The sequence below is a fragment of the Accipiter gentilis genome, chromosome 29, assembly GCF_929443795.1.
Source record: "Accipiter gentilis chromosome 29, bAccGen1.1, whole genome shotgun sequence".
Lineage (NCBI taxonomy): Eukaryota > Metazoa > Chordata > Aves > Accipitriformes > Accipitridae > Astur > Astur gentilis.
In genome coordinates, this window is record NC_064908.1 from 9,540,954 (window position 1) to 9,556,916 (window position 15,963).

Sequence of the window (15,963 nt, forward strand, 5' to 3'; positions counted from 1 at the left end):
GCACAACCTCCTACATGGACATGTAGTTGCTATTTCAAAATGGGTCAGTCACATCATTTCACCAGATATTTTATTATTCATCCCTTCACTCTCATTGTGGAATGAAATGTACAATTAAGAGCCCCTAAACAGCAAGAATTAGCCTTGACCTGCCTCCCCACTCATTCCCATCCTCCTCACACATACTCCCCTCCTGCCATGCTCCCAAAATCATACAGGGCTTTTACAAATGAAAAAGATTAATTAAGACAGAGAAAATATGGTTGAAAACCAGACCATCTTTATGGTAATATTATTGGATGTCCAAAAAGTCCATCAATCTCACCTGACAGCAGTGTGGTTTGAGCACCTATTCTAAAGCTGAGGGAAAGGGAGCAGCCAGGAGCACAAGTACCAAAGACTCAGCAAAGGGTGGGACTAATGGCAAATCAATCAAACTGAGAAGGTGTGAAATGCAAAACATTGATAAAGGTAGCAAAAGCCATGGAGTGAAGGGAAAAAACATCCCTCCTTCAGTGAGGACAGTGGAGGAAGATCAAAATCAATCCAGTACAATTCCCACTGGAAGGCAGAAAAGTGAAAGCAGTCAGTGAAAGCCAGCTTTCCACCTGAAGTGAAGGCAAAACGCCTCAGTTATAGATGGTACAGCAACCTGTACTTGCCAATCCTGGACAAAACAACACAAAAATCAATGCGGAAGCCAAGTGATGTGAAATTAAAAGCTAATACAACTAGCAGTGAGGCTAAGGATACAACTTTGTGAAGAGATTATACATTGGGTAAGAATGTAAAAGACCTCCAATGGCACCCGGCTTTGTATCGCATCACATTCAGCTATAAAACAAATCGGCACTACACAGCTTGAAGCAAGCAATGGGCCACGTGCTGCAAAGCAAAATGCTGTCCTCAATGTGTACTGCTCCCGAGCAGAGTATTTCCACAGGGCTTCTGAAATGGTTGATGTGCGACAGATTTATTAATGCTCTGGCATTAAATTTAACATCACCATTGCTAAAAATTATGGGTTACCCACGGAGGGGTGGAGAGCAATGACTGTGAAAGTGACACCAACACCAGTGGACCCATCACTCTGTAAACTGGCTCTGCCCAAGACGAGCAGCTGTAGTCAAACATGCCCAGGAATGTGGGTGCACCCACAAAACAGCATCCACAGTGCTCAGCCGTGATGCCAGAAGGCAAGTCACGCTGCAGCCACACAGAGCCACTCTCTGACCTAAAGGACTAATGCAATTTTCACATACATGCGCCTGAGATTGAACAAGGAGGTAATTTTCTCCCTGTACGAAGCCGTAGTGAAGCCAGTCCCAGCATGCTGCAGATGGACCGAGCGCCTTTGTTTTTAAAAGGGGAATAGAAAAGCTGGAGACAATTCAAGAAAGAGACACTGAAATGGTTCAAGACTGGGAAAAGATACTTTATGACTTTGCGAGACCAAACAACTTCAGTCCGTTTCTCATGCCAAAAGGAAAACTAAGAGATTATTTGGTTGCAGCATGTTATCATCTTCATGGGGAGAAAATACCATCTTCCCTTAATTTGGCAGGGAAGAGTGAAGTACGAGCTCATTGCTGGAAGCTGGAACCAGTTGAAATGAGGCATAAAATATTAGCACAGATGGTGGTCCACTGGAACAACTATTTTCCAAAGGATGTGCTCAGGGAGAACAAATCTCTCCAAGTCTTCAAACCCAGAGTATCCGTATCTGGCTGGCCCCGGGTTACTGGGCTCAGTACAGATGTGCACTGGCCAGACTTGGTGGCCTGAAGCTGTAGGAATATATGAATTATTAGACCAGACCAATAGACCCTCAAAAACTTTGCTCTTTACACTCATTGACTTTCTGGATCCATCTCTGCCAAGAAAGTAACTTCCTGGCTGGGCTGTCTGCTCCTAGGTGGGGCCTAAACCTGCAAATATTAATTGAAAGCAATACTATTCCTCTGACATTGCCCCATATGTTACAAGCCTGAGCAGGTACTTGGTGGACAGAAGGACACCAGCCCCAAATATTTTAGCAACTGTCTTCTGCATGATTTCATAGTACAGAAGCCCTGAAAGGAGCCTGCTGATCCTCTCAAAAACAAAATAAGCAAAACCATAAAAAACATAGCACCACTGGATTTCTACACCAATCTTACAACAAACAGAGACCTTCTCTGGCTTCAGACAGTTTCTAGGAGAGATGAAGGCAGCAAGCAGCAGATGGACCCAGGTTACAGAATGGCTACAGATGTACCCACTGTGTGTGTCAGGGAGGTAAACCCACAGCCCCGTGATGCTCCCCATCAAGCACCCTGCCATTTGGACTCGATGATCTTAAAGGTCTTTTCCAACCTAAATGATTCTATGATCATGTGCAAGGCCAGGCACTGCCCAGTGACGCAGCAGAGAGGTCTGCAAAGACCCATGTCCCACTCAGATCCCAGGGAAAGAGCTCTAAGGTGGTGAAAAGGGAATAAATTATAAGCAATAAGATTTTTTTTCAGATTATACACATCTATAAAAATACAGGTACATATATATATATATATATATAAAAATGCGTGTGTTTGTATACACACACATGCACATATATATGCACGTATATGTATAAGAAGGGCTGATACTTACATCTCTGGCAGCATCCCCTCATTGTATCCGGCTCCCACCCCTTTCTGCCATGGCAGCCCCAGGACACACATTCTCTGCTGACACCCTGAGGTGCCAGCATTTTATTGCATGAGCCAGGTCCTGTTTCACAGCACCGAGGGCCCCAGCGTCTGGACTGTGCAAGCCAAAATGCAGGAGACACCATCCCTGAATGCAAGCTTTGCTGTTGACCTGCACCAGGCTGGAATCAGTCCCACACCACCTGAGAGCAGTTTTAGCTACCTTTTTCATGGCCATTGCTGTTTTGCTTAAGAAAGCAGAGCTGTGTTCTCACATTGCTCTTATTATTTCGTATCTCACAGAGATTTTCTAGCCACTGGCTGATGTCAAGCTTTAGCCAAATTTAGCTGCAGACCCTCTCCAGCTCAATGTCCAGAGGAACATTATGGCATTACAGAATACCTTAAAATAAATGTAATCAAACAGCAACACAGTCCCAGCCCTCCTTCCTTCTCCTCTGGATATGCTACGCAGGCAACAGAGGGGCCAGAAGACTGACTGCTTAATATGATGCATGAGAAGGGCATCACCTGCTGCTGATAACAGCAGGTGAAGGCAAGGGACCCCTCCTACCTTCCCTGTACATGCACAACATCTTCCTCACTTTCATCCTTACAGCCTTCAAAGGACTGATGGACAGACTACACAGGAGAACTTGTCTGAAGACTGCAAAATGATCCTGACAGGCGATGGGATGGACTCTTACCAGCCACTTGCTAGCAGTGACAGAGAGAGCGGTCCCCAACAGCACAGCATTGCAGTGATCATCACTCACATGGCGACTGTCCAGTGACAGTTCAATCTCTCATTCTGCTTGGACACTGCAACCAAAAAGCTCCCCAGGCAGTAAGGTGGGTCCCTTTCTGAGGCAGGAGGTACAGGGCTGACAGAGAGCTGCTGCTGCAGATGGCAGTACCTCCAACAGAGTAGCACTGAAACCCCCGGGAGCAGGTCTGAGCTCTCAGAAAGTTCACTCGATATCTCTGCTGGGGACGACACAGCTTTGGAGAGAAGGCAGTGGCAGCAATGGCAGAAGACAGTGCTCCTAACAAGAACTAGCATCACTTTCTTCTGGTCCCACATGAAATCCCATTAGTGCTCCTGTGGCTAGAGCAAAACTAGGATCAGTCCAGGCTTCTGGGGTCTGAAGCTCAGTTACCCAATTTGCTGAAGCGATGCTGCGCCAACCTGGGTATAATTGTCCCTAGGGTGCAGGGGGGAGCTGGGCTGAAGGAACGACCTTCATGGGACATCGAAGTTTGAAGCCTCCTGGTTTGGCTGGGGAAACAGTACCAACATAATGGAGCAAAACGGGAAACGAAAGGAAATTAATGACACTGGCAAAGATCAGATGGGATGGAGAGGGGTACATGCACAGCCACAGCAGAAGCAGGTTTCATTTCACTTAGAAGACACCATTCACCAGAGTCTCCATCAAGCATGGCATCTAGCCAGGAGGGAACACACGCGCTGACCCAAGAGAGGTGACCCAGTAAAGCACTGTTTCTTTACCAGCCCTTTGGTGCTTGGATGTTGCATCCCTCACAAGCCTGTGACACTGCACTTGCTCGGTGTTGTGCCAAATTTTGCCTCCCCTGCTTGTGAGCAGCACAAAGAGCCTCCAAGAGATGAGGATAAAGCAGTAGCAGATCCACAACACAATTCTTCTCCAGAAATTCCCCGAGAGCCGTGATGACAGGGAACCTGCTGTCTGGTGGAGCGAAGAAATCAGGCCCCAGCACCACCTGTGTCCAGACCTGGTTCTGCCATTCCTCTCCCGCTTGCGGCACAGCCAGAGCTGACGCCCAACTGCTAGAAAGTTGTCAAAAAGCGGGTGAGTAAGAACAGGAGTGAATTTTCAGTTCTGCAGATCCCAAGGCTGGAAGCAAGTCTTACTGGTTTTGGGTGGGGGCACACAGAGAGGACTACACAGCTTCTGGGATGTCACCTAAGTCAAATAATGGTACTTGGTCCTGGAAGCAGAAGAACTCCCCAACACAAACCATGAAGTGACCACGTCTCAGAGCGCTGTAATCATGAGACACAGAGCTCACACTGCGCTAACACAGAGATCAGCCCCATCCTCTGAATTCCTGTGGGGCACTGCTGGGTAACGCACTGGTAACAGTGATGTGGTCAGAACCTCCACTTGGTGGAGACAGCAGCGCACATGAATCAAGGGAGAACCTACCATGAGTCAGATCCCACTCCTGGGGACCTGCAGCCATCCCTCTCATGGTGGCTCTGAGCGCAGTCCCCAGCCTCATGCCACCACTTTTCTGGGTGAAACAATGCAATTTTACAGTGTTCAAGTGTGGCCTTCCAGGGATCAGCTGCAGTTCCCTCTGCAGGTCCAACCTGCATTTAACATCCATGGAAAGATGTTCCCTGGGAAGAGGACATTCTTCAAACAAAGCACTGTTTGCATAGGACAAAAACTTCTCAGAGAAATCAGACCACATATTAGCAGAGTGCACAGGTACATCTGGCTTAAACCCTACCTCCTTCCACAGGGTGCATCTAACTTCTTCTCCATGTCTTTGAGCTTTCCTGAGGAATACCAACCTCCTTTACTGTCTAATGTCTTGTCTCTACTGAGCTGTGGAGCTTAGCAATCCAAGAGGCTCTTCCTTGCCGAGGATAGGAGGCAGAAGCCTTGGGATCACACACTGCTCACACCGTCACTCAATGGCATGCCTGGCTGCTCCTACAGGTGAGGTACTGTTTCACCTTCCAGAACAGACTCTGTGGATTTTAAACATTAAAGAGGCAAACAAACATTGCACTTGCATGTATCACTCCTCTGACTAAGTAGGCCACATAGCCAATTACTGCATTACCAGCTCTGCCATCTCACAATGCTCATTTCAACATTGCTGCCTGCTTTGATCATCAGACTTTCATCTTGCGATGACGTTACAGCCACTTTCATGTCAAATACAAGCATGTGAAGGCAGAAGAGATTTAAGGAGGCCTTGATGAAGACTCATTGTGGGGAACGGGAAAGGTAGGGGTAAAAATGGGTTCTTGGACCCACTTAGGTACAGCTTCCCTTGGTCCTACACCCATGATAGTTCTTTAGCACAGACGGATGATGCAGCAAGACAACATGGACAAATGACTGTGCCAGAAGTCCAGCTTTGGCTATAAAGCTGAGTAGCCTGGATGGTGCCTCACCAGCATCAATGCAAGGAGCAACACAAGGGCAACGCAAGGAGCTCTTCCAGATGGAAGGACAGAAAGGAAACAGCTGACTCTTCACATCGGTCTCCTCTGCACGGTAACACTCTGCCCATGAAGCTAGCAGCCCCCCTTCCAGTTGGTCTCCTATGGAAGAAGGGAAGGAGGAAAAGGGGGTACAAACTGAAGAACTGCAATATGGTGCTGTTTTCACCTTTGGAGAGTGTTTCTTTCTGGCTGTGATAAGCGGAACCGGCAATGACTGAAAGCAAATGGGGCCTGTCAGCTGCTGCAGCCAGAAGAAACTTGCATTTGCAGTTTGCTTTTTCTGATGTGGAGTAGCATTCTCATAAATTATGAAAGTGACTAAAAGCTACTTAAAAAACACACACTCCTCCCTTATGAAAGAATGAGAAAAAACCCCAATTATAAAAGGACATTTCTTCCAGCTAGGAATAATTTGTCATGTAATTCTCTGAAGACAGCAACAGAAACATGCATGCTCTGTGCTCCCTTTTGAGTGATCTGCGATTGCCTATGTACTCAGATGGCTTCTAATGAGGCTATTTTTATAGCACACATCCTGCTGAGCTTTTGGGGAGGGGCAAAGTGAGATCAGTAGAGAATCAGTCTTCAACAACAGCTCCTGTGTATTTTCTCCTCCAAAGGAGAGGAAAAGGAAACAAATGTGGAGGAGGACATACCACTCTGAATCAACACCTACAAAGCTCTTCCACCCTAGCAGCAAATGTGGAGCATCTTCAGTTTTTTCCTGGACACCACTCAAGCTGGAAGAACCAGAGACACATCACTAATGCCTTGGATGATATCAAGGATGTTGATATCCAACTCCCACTTGGTGGAGCATGCTATATGCCCATTTACACTACTGAAACACACTCCTGTACAGTCCTTGGTACACTCTTCTGGTCTGCAGAACCCAAGAGGTTTGTAAGAGCACAGTAATGAGGACGGTGCAGTGGGCACCTGAGGGAACATGCTTTGGAGAGCCCACCAGGACAGTATCATCAGTATGATGTTACATCTTATCTTCTTGAAACTGATGTGCCATTGGCTCCTCCCATGCCAAATCAAAAGGCCTCAGCTGTCAGAAAGAAAAGGAAGCAAATAATGGATGAGGCTGAAACTGGGCTCAATTTACACATCTGCCATGGTTTTAAAAGAACCAGAAGGTTCCTGCCATGACAGGAGCTAAGGGAAGTGGAATGGGCAAACAGATGTAAATGAATTCTCGTTTTACATGGAGATGATGCAGAGACAGAAAAAGAAAGATGTAAATTTAAAATCTGCTTGTCTGATAAATTATTTCTGGTGGTCTTCCTACCTCTTCCCATAGCTCTCATTTGCTCCCTGGGGCAGCCCAGCTGCGTGGGCACTGTGCCTTACACCAGGAGGTGGAAGGTGGAGCAGGTCAGGAAGCAGAGGAACCCACTGGTGTCCTTCATCAGGGACAACTCTTTCACAGACATTACTCGGCAAAAGATTTTCAAGTTCAGGGTTCAAAGAGGAAAAAGATGGCAGCTATTTTTTCCAGTGTTACAGCTGAGCACTTTTCTTCTAGTCTCCATGCCTCCTGCTTCAGCTTTCAGATGTTTCCTCACAGATTTGAAAGCCACAGAGACTAAGTGACACATCAAACCCAAGCTCCTGTGTCACAGCTCACAGAGCTGTTCCTCTCTCCAAACTACATTACATCTGCAGCTTGAGCCTGTGCCTCTTTTATAAAGGCTGTCTTGATTTTGATGCATAAAGTGCTGGAGTAACCACCACGTTTCTGAGTCTCTCCTCCAAGTAGTTATTTTCCAAAACAGGCACCATACTTCCAGCGTCGATTGCTGCCTCCAGCCACTGAGCCAGAATCTACTTGGCTGGCTGGAAAAGAGATTCTGTTACTAGGATTCACCCAACCATAGGAGGGAACGACCTCTCCTCCTGTCTCTTGAATGAAGCAAAGCAAACACACTTCCTTAATGTATACATGCTAAAATACCCCTTCTAATTCTTGACTCTTTGCATGAGCATTTGGGAACCTGTCCACATTTCAAAGCACGGATACTGGAGCAGGACAAAGTATGCCAGCACCCTTAATAACACAAACGGTGGCTGCACATGCTGGTGCATGTGTCTGCTGAAACCCAAATTTTCCCTTGGTCACAGAGTTGTACAAGGAGTTCATGGTCAATCATGTTCCACCAGGAGATTTCAGTTCTCTTCACAATTACCATTTTCCAAGATGCCATGGCACATTCTCAAAGTGTGGGTTTAACCTCTGAAAGCAAACATTACAGGAAAAACCTCTTCTCTCATTCTCTGAAGTTATTTTAGGTAATGGATACTCCTTCCTCCACCAGCAGTAGAGGAGCGAAGACTTTCTTGAACACAAGAAAAGAAAAAGTTGGTCAGAGCTTCAGGGCATCTTCCACAGGCAATGTGCTCATATGAACCTCACGCTTCAAGTACTTCGAGGTCACTGCTACGTTGCAAGTGTTACTTCAAATCTCTGTACTTGTTTCGTCCATGGTCCTATAGGCTGTATCCTTGGCTGACTGGTTGCTCTTTTTCAGAAGGCTGGTGGATCCACCCTTTGCCATACATGACTTTCTTGAATGCACTGATCACTTATAAACTGACCAAAATAAGCTGAAGCTAACCAGAATGCATGTCCAACTCTCAAAGGCTGTGAGGCCTGTGCTCCAAATCAAGCAATTAGATTTCAGGACATGACACTAACTGGGCATGCAAAGAAAATTTCTGAGGCAAGAGAAGCAGCCCAAAACCCTGTCCTTATCTGGGACTCGTTTAAGTTTTCTGCTTTCCCCCCCAAAAATAAACTGAAATCAGAAGATGAGGCCACATCCTTCTGCAGGCATTAGTATAACAGTAACTGCCATTTAGGTCTTCCTGGAAGAAATTTGCTCAATAAATACCAATATTGTTATGGACTTCATAAATTTAGAAAGACATAAAGGCTTTTTAGAAGAGAGATGCCTCAAGTAGGATCACTACCTGCCTCTAAGGGCTGCCAGCTCTTATAAACAGAGGCAACAGCTTTCAAAAACCCCAAAATAACTAATGCAACACTTGGTGGTATGGTGTGGTGTCAGTGCTCAAATCCACGGAAAACAAACAAAAAAAGCAGCATAATTTTTGCAATTATCTTGGTCTACTAAAACACACAACCTTTCCTGACAACAAGCACTGCTTCAGTAAGTGTAAGAGGAATTTAATCATGCGTGCATTCCTCAAGGGATGCTTGGCAGCTCCAAATCCTTCAAAAAAGGTAAACTACAGGACCAAATCAGCCTGCCTCTCCTCTAGAAATTAAACATTAAATTACAAACCAGAACAATAGTCAAGAGCCACAAAGAATTCCTAAGGTATTAGCAAAACAAATTCCCTTCAGCCCTTATTAGGAATATCTTGAGGATGGTTTGAAGAGGAAAGTCTAACCAAATATAAAAAAAATTTGGCTTATCCAACAAAAAACAAAAGCACACTGTTTGCCAAAAGCAAAAGAATTCAGTCAGATAAAAAATGCGACATACAAATGATGCAGGTTAAAACTAAATTTAAGATGATAATAGAATAGCTGCCAGCATCTTTAAATTTTCAAGCGTGGAAATGTCAACAAAGAAATTCTGGGAAAAACAAAGAGAATAGATTAAGGGTTTATTTATATCAGTGAAAGAGCTCGATGTTGCTTGACTAAGAAATGACTGAGGGGGTGACAACTGTCTACAAATGTCCATAGGTCCCCCAACACGGCCACAAGGAGCCTATACTGGACCATGCCACTGACCCACTGGCGGCAGCACGGCACAGCACGGCCACAAGATGAATGGGATAAAGTGAGCAACGGGAAAAGACAGACAAAAAAGGAGACAGGACCTTGAGATTGGGAAAACTCTCCAGCTGGGGAGTGATACAAATGAGGTGGCAGATGTCCTGCTGCTGGAGACATACATACATTTAACATAAACAAGCTATGAGGCTCTGTGCCATTATCAGAACAACCCCAAGCAGGCCCAAGGAAAACAATTTCCTGGTAACTCAGCTTTGCTGAAGGCATTATAGCTACCGCAACTCAGTACTTTACAGCTCCAGAAAGGGACGTTTCCCCATCTCACACCATCCAAAGCCCTCCGAGGTCTGGAGTTTGGCAAATCGGTGTGAATTACACAGAAAATATGTTAGTCCCATGGGAGCTGGGATGTGTCTGAGCACTGTCATCTCTTTGTATGCATACATTTGACCTTCCTTTGGGTTTCAAGGAAACCCACCTGGGTTTCCCACAGCTTCTGTGCTGGTTGCAGTACAGAACTCAACTATCCACTTCCCTTAAATTGGCTAGAGGGGACTTTTGGGGGGTTTTGCGCTGGTTGGTATGTTTGGTTCTTTTTGAAGATGGCTGGTGAGAACTCTTCAGAGAGCACCACAGCTTATTAAATACCTTGTCTAATTATTAATAGTTTTCTCTCTTTCTGACGCAGGATGAGTCTGAAGCTCTATGAAGAGCTCTGGGACTGAAAATCCCACAGGTGGCCTTTTAAAGACAGGGGAAACAATTTAAATAATTTTGCTTCTTGGAAACACTCAGCCCTTGGCCTGTCCCTCCAGAGGGTGTGGAGCCCTCTCCCGAGGTTTGGAGGACCACAGCTTCCAGCTTGGGCACGCATGGAGGTTGTCCTCCCCGAATGCTGGGAACCTGGTGAGGACTGGTCAGCTGGGAGAGGAGCCTGTAGAAGAGCTGGTACCATTCCAGGGCAGAGCCTCCCTTGGGTTACAGGAGCTGCTAGGGAGGGCATGTCTGCAAACGTGGGGAGGAGAGGGAAAAGTGCCACCAGCGAGGCTGGAGAAGGGTGAACCGAGAAGGAGGAAAGCAGGTGCAAGCACCCCTCGGTACCTGCTCCTCCAGCTGAAAAGTCACATCTTCTAAGGTAGAGAGTGAAACAACCAGACTACCCAGGCACCACAGCTTGGTCTGGTGTATCAGGGAAAACTGCACCACGTCAGAGGTAGGAGACACCCATGCCCCAGTCTAAAGGACCCACTAGAAACACTCCTGCCTGCACAGCACTCTGCCTCCCTCCAGGCCAGCACCGCAGAGCCCTTCTGCTGGACCTCCACTTCCAAGAGACCTCCCACCCTTTTTGGGACCTCTACCACAGTGCTGTTAACACTGCAATAAAGACAAGACCCGTCCGTGCCCTCACAGCCAGCTCATAACCCTAGAAGGTCTGGGATTTTACCTCCGTTTTGGGAGCGGAGCATGCTTTTCTGCACAGCTACATCTGTGCTGCGAGCGGGTTCCCCGGCTGGTGACAGCCCTGGTGCAGACGGGGGCTGAGCTTCCAGCTGGCTCCATTCCCTCCACAAACAGATGCAGTTCCTATATCAGGGTCTGATTTATTCAGCAGGAGTCTCGCACATTAAGTGTAGTTAAGTCTGAAAACAAATCTAATGACTTTAAAATAAATAGCCAACAGAGGACTTGAAACTAAAATTCTTCCTTCCTCTGACACCCACCATATAAACAATAATAATTATATAAAACCGTGTCTAACACATGACTACACAAGGCTCTGGTGACCAAGAAAAGCACACGCTGCTTGTCAGACATAATTGCACATTTGGTTTTTCAATTATTTCTTGTCAAGATCCAGAGCCCACCATCTGAATGCTGACATTAATTATTGTAAGTAGTTAGTTTTACAATAGCGTTATGGAGGCTCCCAACGATTACCCTGAGGTCTGCAGCTCCCAACACTGTTCCCACACTGCCCTCCAGTCCCTCCAAGCCCTCCAGGACTGTCACGCAGACTCACACCAGCGAGTGATACTGAATCTGGTCCATCATGTGCAGAAGGGGCTTCAGAAGAAGCTTCAAGAAACTTTCCAGTAGACAGCAGCAGGGTAACTGATCCCCAGGCAACATGCCTCATCTACAAGAGCCCACGTCACTTATTGATGCCATCTACCAGTAGAGTCCCTTCTGAGCCCCCCTTGAGCACCCGATGCGCTCCAGCAGCTAACTGCCCATCATGCAAGAAAACATCCCGCCTTTTATTGGCTTTTAATTTGCTGCCTTTTAATTTTGTTGACTGTCTCTTTTTTTCTTGCAAAAGGAAGAAAGAAGTCTCTGATCTACCTTTTCTGGTGTGTTCAAAAACATGCACAGCTTTGTCATGTTGTCTCTTAGTTGTCATCTTCTCCAAGGCAAACAGCCATCTCTCTTCTAGCTCCCTTAAAGGAAAGGGGTTTTATGCTACTAATAATTCTCTTCACTTTTTAAAATTTCCCATTAATAAGCATTCAGTGAGGTACAGGAACCACACACAAGTTAATAAGGTAGGAGAACAGTGAGTGCTTTCTGCCACCACTAATTCTTAGCTGCAAACAGCTGCACACGCTGAACCGTGTTATTTCAAAGGCAGCAGACAGGCCTGATCAGAGCTGTGGGGGTGATAAGATCATAAAAATCCTGTGCCTTCAGAGCTTTAAACATTTACTTGAAACAGAATAAAATCAATTCAATACAATAAATAAATAAAAATAGGATCGACCCAATACTACAGTCACCACATTAAGATCAAGCATACTATAGTAAAAAAAAAATAAATAAATAATGCAGAAAGATAAAGTTGTCCTGGCAACCTTATTTTGCTTATATTTTTTACTGATATAAATTAATCGTTAAAAGCTTCCTCAATAGTTTCCAATTAGCGAGAGTTTCAAGCAGCAACAACTTTGAAAAACATCTACCTTGTATCTCCAGCCACTAATGACCACACAGATTTCATCAAAGCCACATTTCAACCTTCAGTCACTGATAGAGCTTTCTTGAAATATTAAATTTTTATTCCATTTTATTTTTTTAAAACAGACTTGGTAATCTTCCTTTTTTTGACCATCTTTTGTTCAGTCACGTAGATGCTGAAGTGGATTTTCTTTCCACTTTTCTAGAAGAAAAAAATGATGGCCAGCCTCACACTTCTCTATGTATGTACAAAATAACAGCGATAAGGGAAGGAAGTTCTGCCACCCCGATGGGTGCTTGGGTATCTGCCTTTGGGAAGGCCATCGCTCACGCCCAGGAGGATGCTTAGGCACTCGGCCCCAAGGGCACCTCCTGCACGCCCAGGAAGGGAGGACACCCACAGGGGACACCCCAAGGGGTCAGCTCCCACAGGGAGAATGCACTCACCCACCTGCTCTGCAAAACCCTCTGGTGAGAGCTATAAAATTGAGTTACAAGCCAGAATAAAGAATTTAAGAGAAGGAAGCAATGCCAGGCTCCTTTCCCCTTGCTCCTCAGCCTATGCCCAATTTTCCCTCCAGCACTTTGTTCAGACTAATTCCCAGCATCCCAAGAGCGAGCATCACTGGACCGCACTGACGAGCCACCCCAAAACTGGGAAAAGAGTTTTCCTCCACATAAGACACCCAATGCTGGCACCGCTCCCCACTGCCAAGCCCAACCCAGCAGGTGCCCGGCAGCACTGCCGAACCAAAACGCCACCAGAAAGGAGGGTATTTCATTCTGAAACACTAAGCAGCGGAGCTGGGGTGCCGGGCAGGGACCGTGGCTGTCGTGGCGGGGAGCACTCGGTACACATTCGGCAGCAGGAGGTGGGGGGAGGAGGACCCACACCGCAGCATTCTGGAGATCAGAAGAACAAAGCGGGCTTTTAACATGGAAGGATGTGTTTCACCTGAGGGATAAAACTTCAGCAGCGCTTTCAAGTCTCCGGAGGGAGCAAGAGGGTGCTCTGGCATACAGTTAGCAGAGAAACGGTATCGCCGGCAGTGCAAAGGGGAGAACATGAAACGCAGCTCAAGCTGTGAAGGAGACAGGCAGTGCTGGAGGAGAGCACTGGTGCTTGCTGCTTCACTGCCGAGGGCTGTGGGTGCCCGGAGAAAAGCTTCGTGTCTCACCAGGGTCTGCTCCACGCAGCACCGGTGGCCTGCCCTAGGCAGGGGAGCAGCGCCGAGCCCTGTAGCGGTGACCGGTAAAACTTGTCTGGGTGCACTGGCAGTGGACTCGCTCCGAGCAGACCATGCTGATACAGAGACAGTGGTGGCTTCTGCCACACCATCACAGCTTCGCTGCTTGTGTCACTGCAGCGTTCGGGGGCTGCCTGCACTGCTGTGCCCCCTCGCTGAGGAAGGGGCAGGTGACACTGATAGAGATGATGCCAGGACAGGGTGCAGGCCCCCATACCGTGCTGGGGTTTTTTCCACAGCAGGCAAGCTGGCTCTGGTTTTCTGTTGTCCATTGTCCCCCATCCATGCTGATGTAACCCACAAATGTGCCTCAGGTGCTCAGCAGTCCCCCCAACAAGCTGTGCATCATCCCACCATGCGATGGCACCTCCCTGACTTTCCTACCATCTTCTCCAACTCTCATGGATGTTTCCATGCTCTGCTGCAGCCCACTCCCCTTCCCAGGCCACATGCTCCCCTCGCTGGTGCATCTTCAGCGTTGCTCCTGTTTCCAGCCTGGCATCTCATCCTCTACATCTCCACCTATTTTTACCACAAAACCTTTTAAACCTGGGAGGTGAGTTTGCCACTTTGCTTGTGGATGGCAGACAACCAGCAATTGGCTTTGAACATGCACGGGACCAGGTAAATCTTACCATCACCAAACCCATGCTTTGCTCCCGGCTCCCACCACTTTCCCAGTGCTGCCTGGCACATCAGTGCTGCTCTGCAGAGGAAAGCCGGCTAAACAGAATTTGTGCCTGGCCAAGGAAGGAAAGCTGCCCCTTCATCCATGCTTTCACAGCTCTGGACTGACTTCACCAGATAGAGATGGAGAGGGACTGAGAAGCACCATCTTTACCACATCCCAGCAAGGCAAGATGCCCTACAGCATCAGCAGGGGATGGAGAGGCCACAGCACAGGGCAGACCCAACCTCAGCACATCCCTCTCCTTTGTGCCAGGCTTTCCTCCTGCTGCTCATGCCGGGGCTGCGTGCCTCCTTTCCGCAGCACGCAGGGCTGCCGGGACATGCCAGCCGGGGAGCTGCTGCATGCACCGGGCACCCTGCCCAGCACCACGCACACTGGGGGTGGCAGCAAACGGGACACCTGGAGCAGAGTCCCCCACGTGGGACCAGCAAAGACATCCCTTAGCAGGATCAGAGGGGGCTGGGGTGGTGGGACACCCCTCTCCTCTCGTCCTGCGCGGGAACAGGGGGCTCCACTCCACACCACGGCCCAAGGTCTCCATCCAAGAATCTCATCATCCTGCAATGGTCTTCACACCACGGCGTGGGCGCGGGGCTGGGCGGACTCAGCTGTACCACCCCGCACTGCACGCAAACCACGTCTCCTTGCAGCCCCCGAGGCCAAAATGATCCTTCTTGCATCTATCCTTTTAGCAAAATCCAAAAATGGGTGTATGGACACAGTGCTCTAACAGCTGCCAGCCCATCGCTCTTGTGTGGTCACCTTTCACCACCCATCTCCGAGATGGAGAGCTGCAACCGAGCAGAGCCATGTCTGCTCACCACATCCCACCCCAGCAGAGAAAACCATCCACCTACCTGCTGGAAGAGCTCCTCCGCCCACTGCTGTTGCTCTCGTCGGCCTAAGGGGGCAAAAGACATAAAAATAAAAAAAAGCTGTTTAGGTTAAGAAAGGTAAGACTGCCCTCCAAACTCTTCCTGCTAGAACACTGCACCCAAAATACCTGGGGATTTTCCATTCTAAGTTCCACACGTGCCCTGTGCTCAGTGTTGGTGGGACATGTGCACCAAAATCCAGGTTTGCAGGAGGCCAAGGCAGGATTTCGGACACAGCCCCCCCATGGAGGAGACTTTCTGAGTCGATTCCCTCCAGTTGCTCTTGTGCAATTATTTTATCGTGCTTTACCAAAGGCTAAAGTAACTATGCCTCCTATGCAAAAATACGCAATTTGCAGGAGGGAAATAAGGCAGAAATAGCCAAATTCAATGGTACGTCCAAGCTGAGACGGCCCGGCTCCTGGATTAGAGGGGCAGGTCCAGCGCGCCTCCCTTCGTTAGTGATGAATTGTCTAATTGAGCCCCTCCGGGCCGTCAGAAGGGGCTGAGCAGGGAGTAACC

The 15,963-nt window shown here is 47.7% G+C and overlaps 1 protein-coding gene across 2 annotated transcripts in view; it reads right to left on the reverse strand.

Annotated features, from left to right (window-relative positions):
• Nucleotides 1-15,963, reverse strand: part of ZNF618 (zinc finger protein 618) — a 164,467-nt gene that overhangs the window by 80,051 nt on the left and 68,453 nt on the right. For both annotated transcript variants that reach the window (XM_049833303.1, XM_049833302.1), the window contains exon 2: nt 15,424-15,467. In XM_049833303.1, the coding sequence (XP_049689260.1) occupies nt 15,424-15,467 (44 nt within the window). The remainder of the gene's footprint in view (nt 1-15,423; nt 15,468-15,963) is intronic.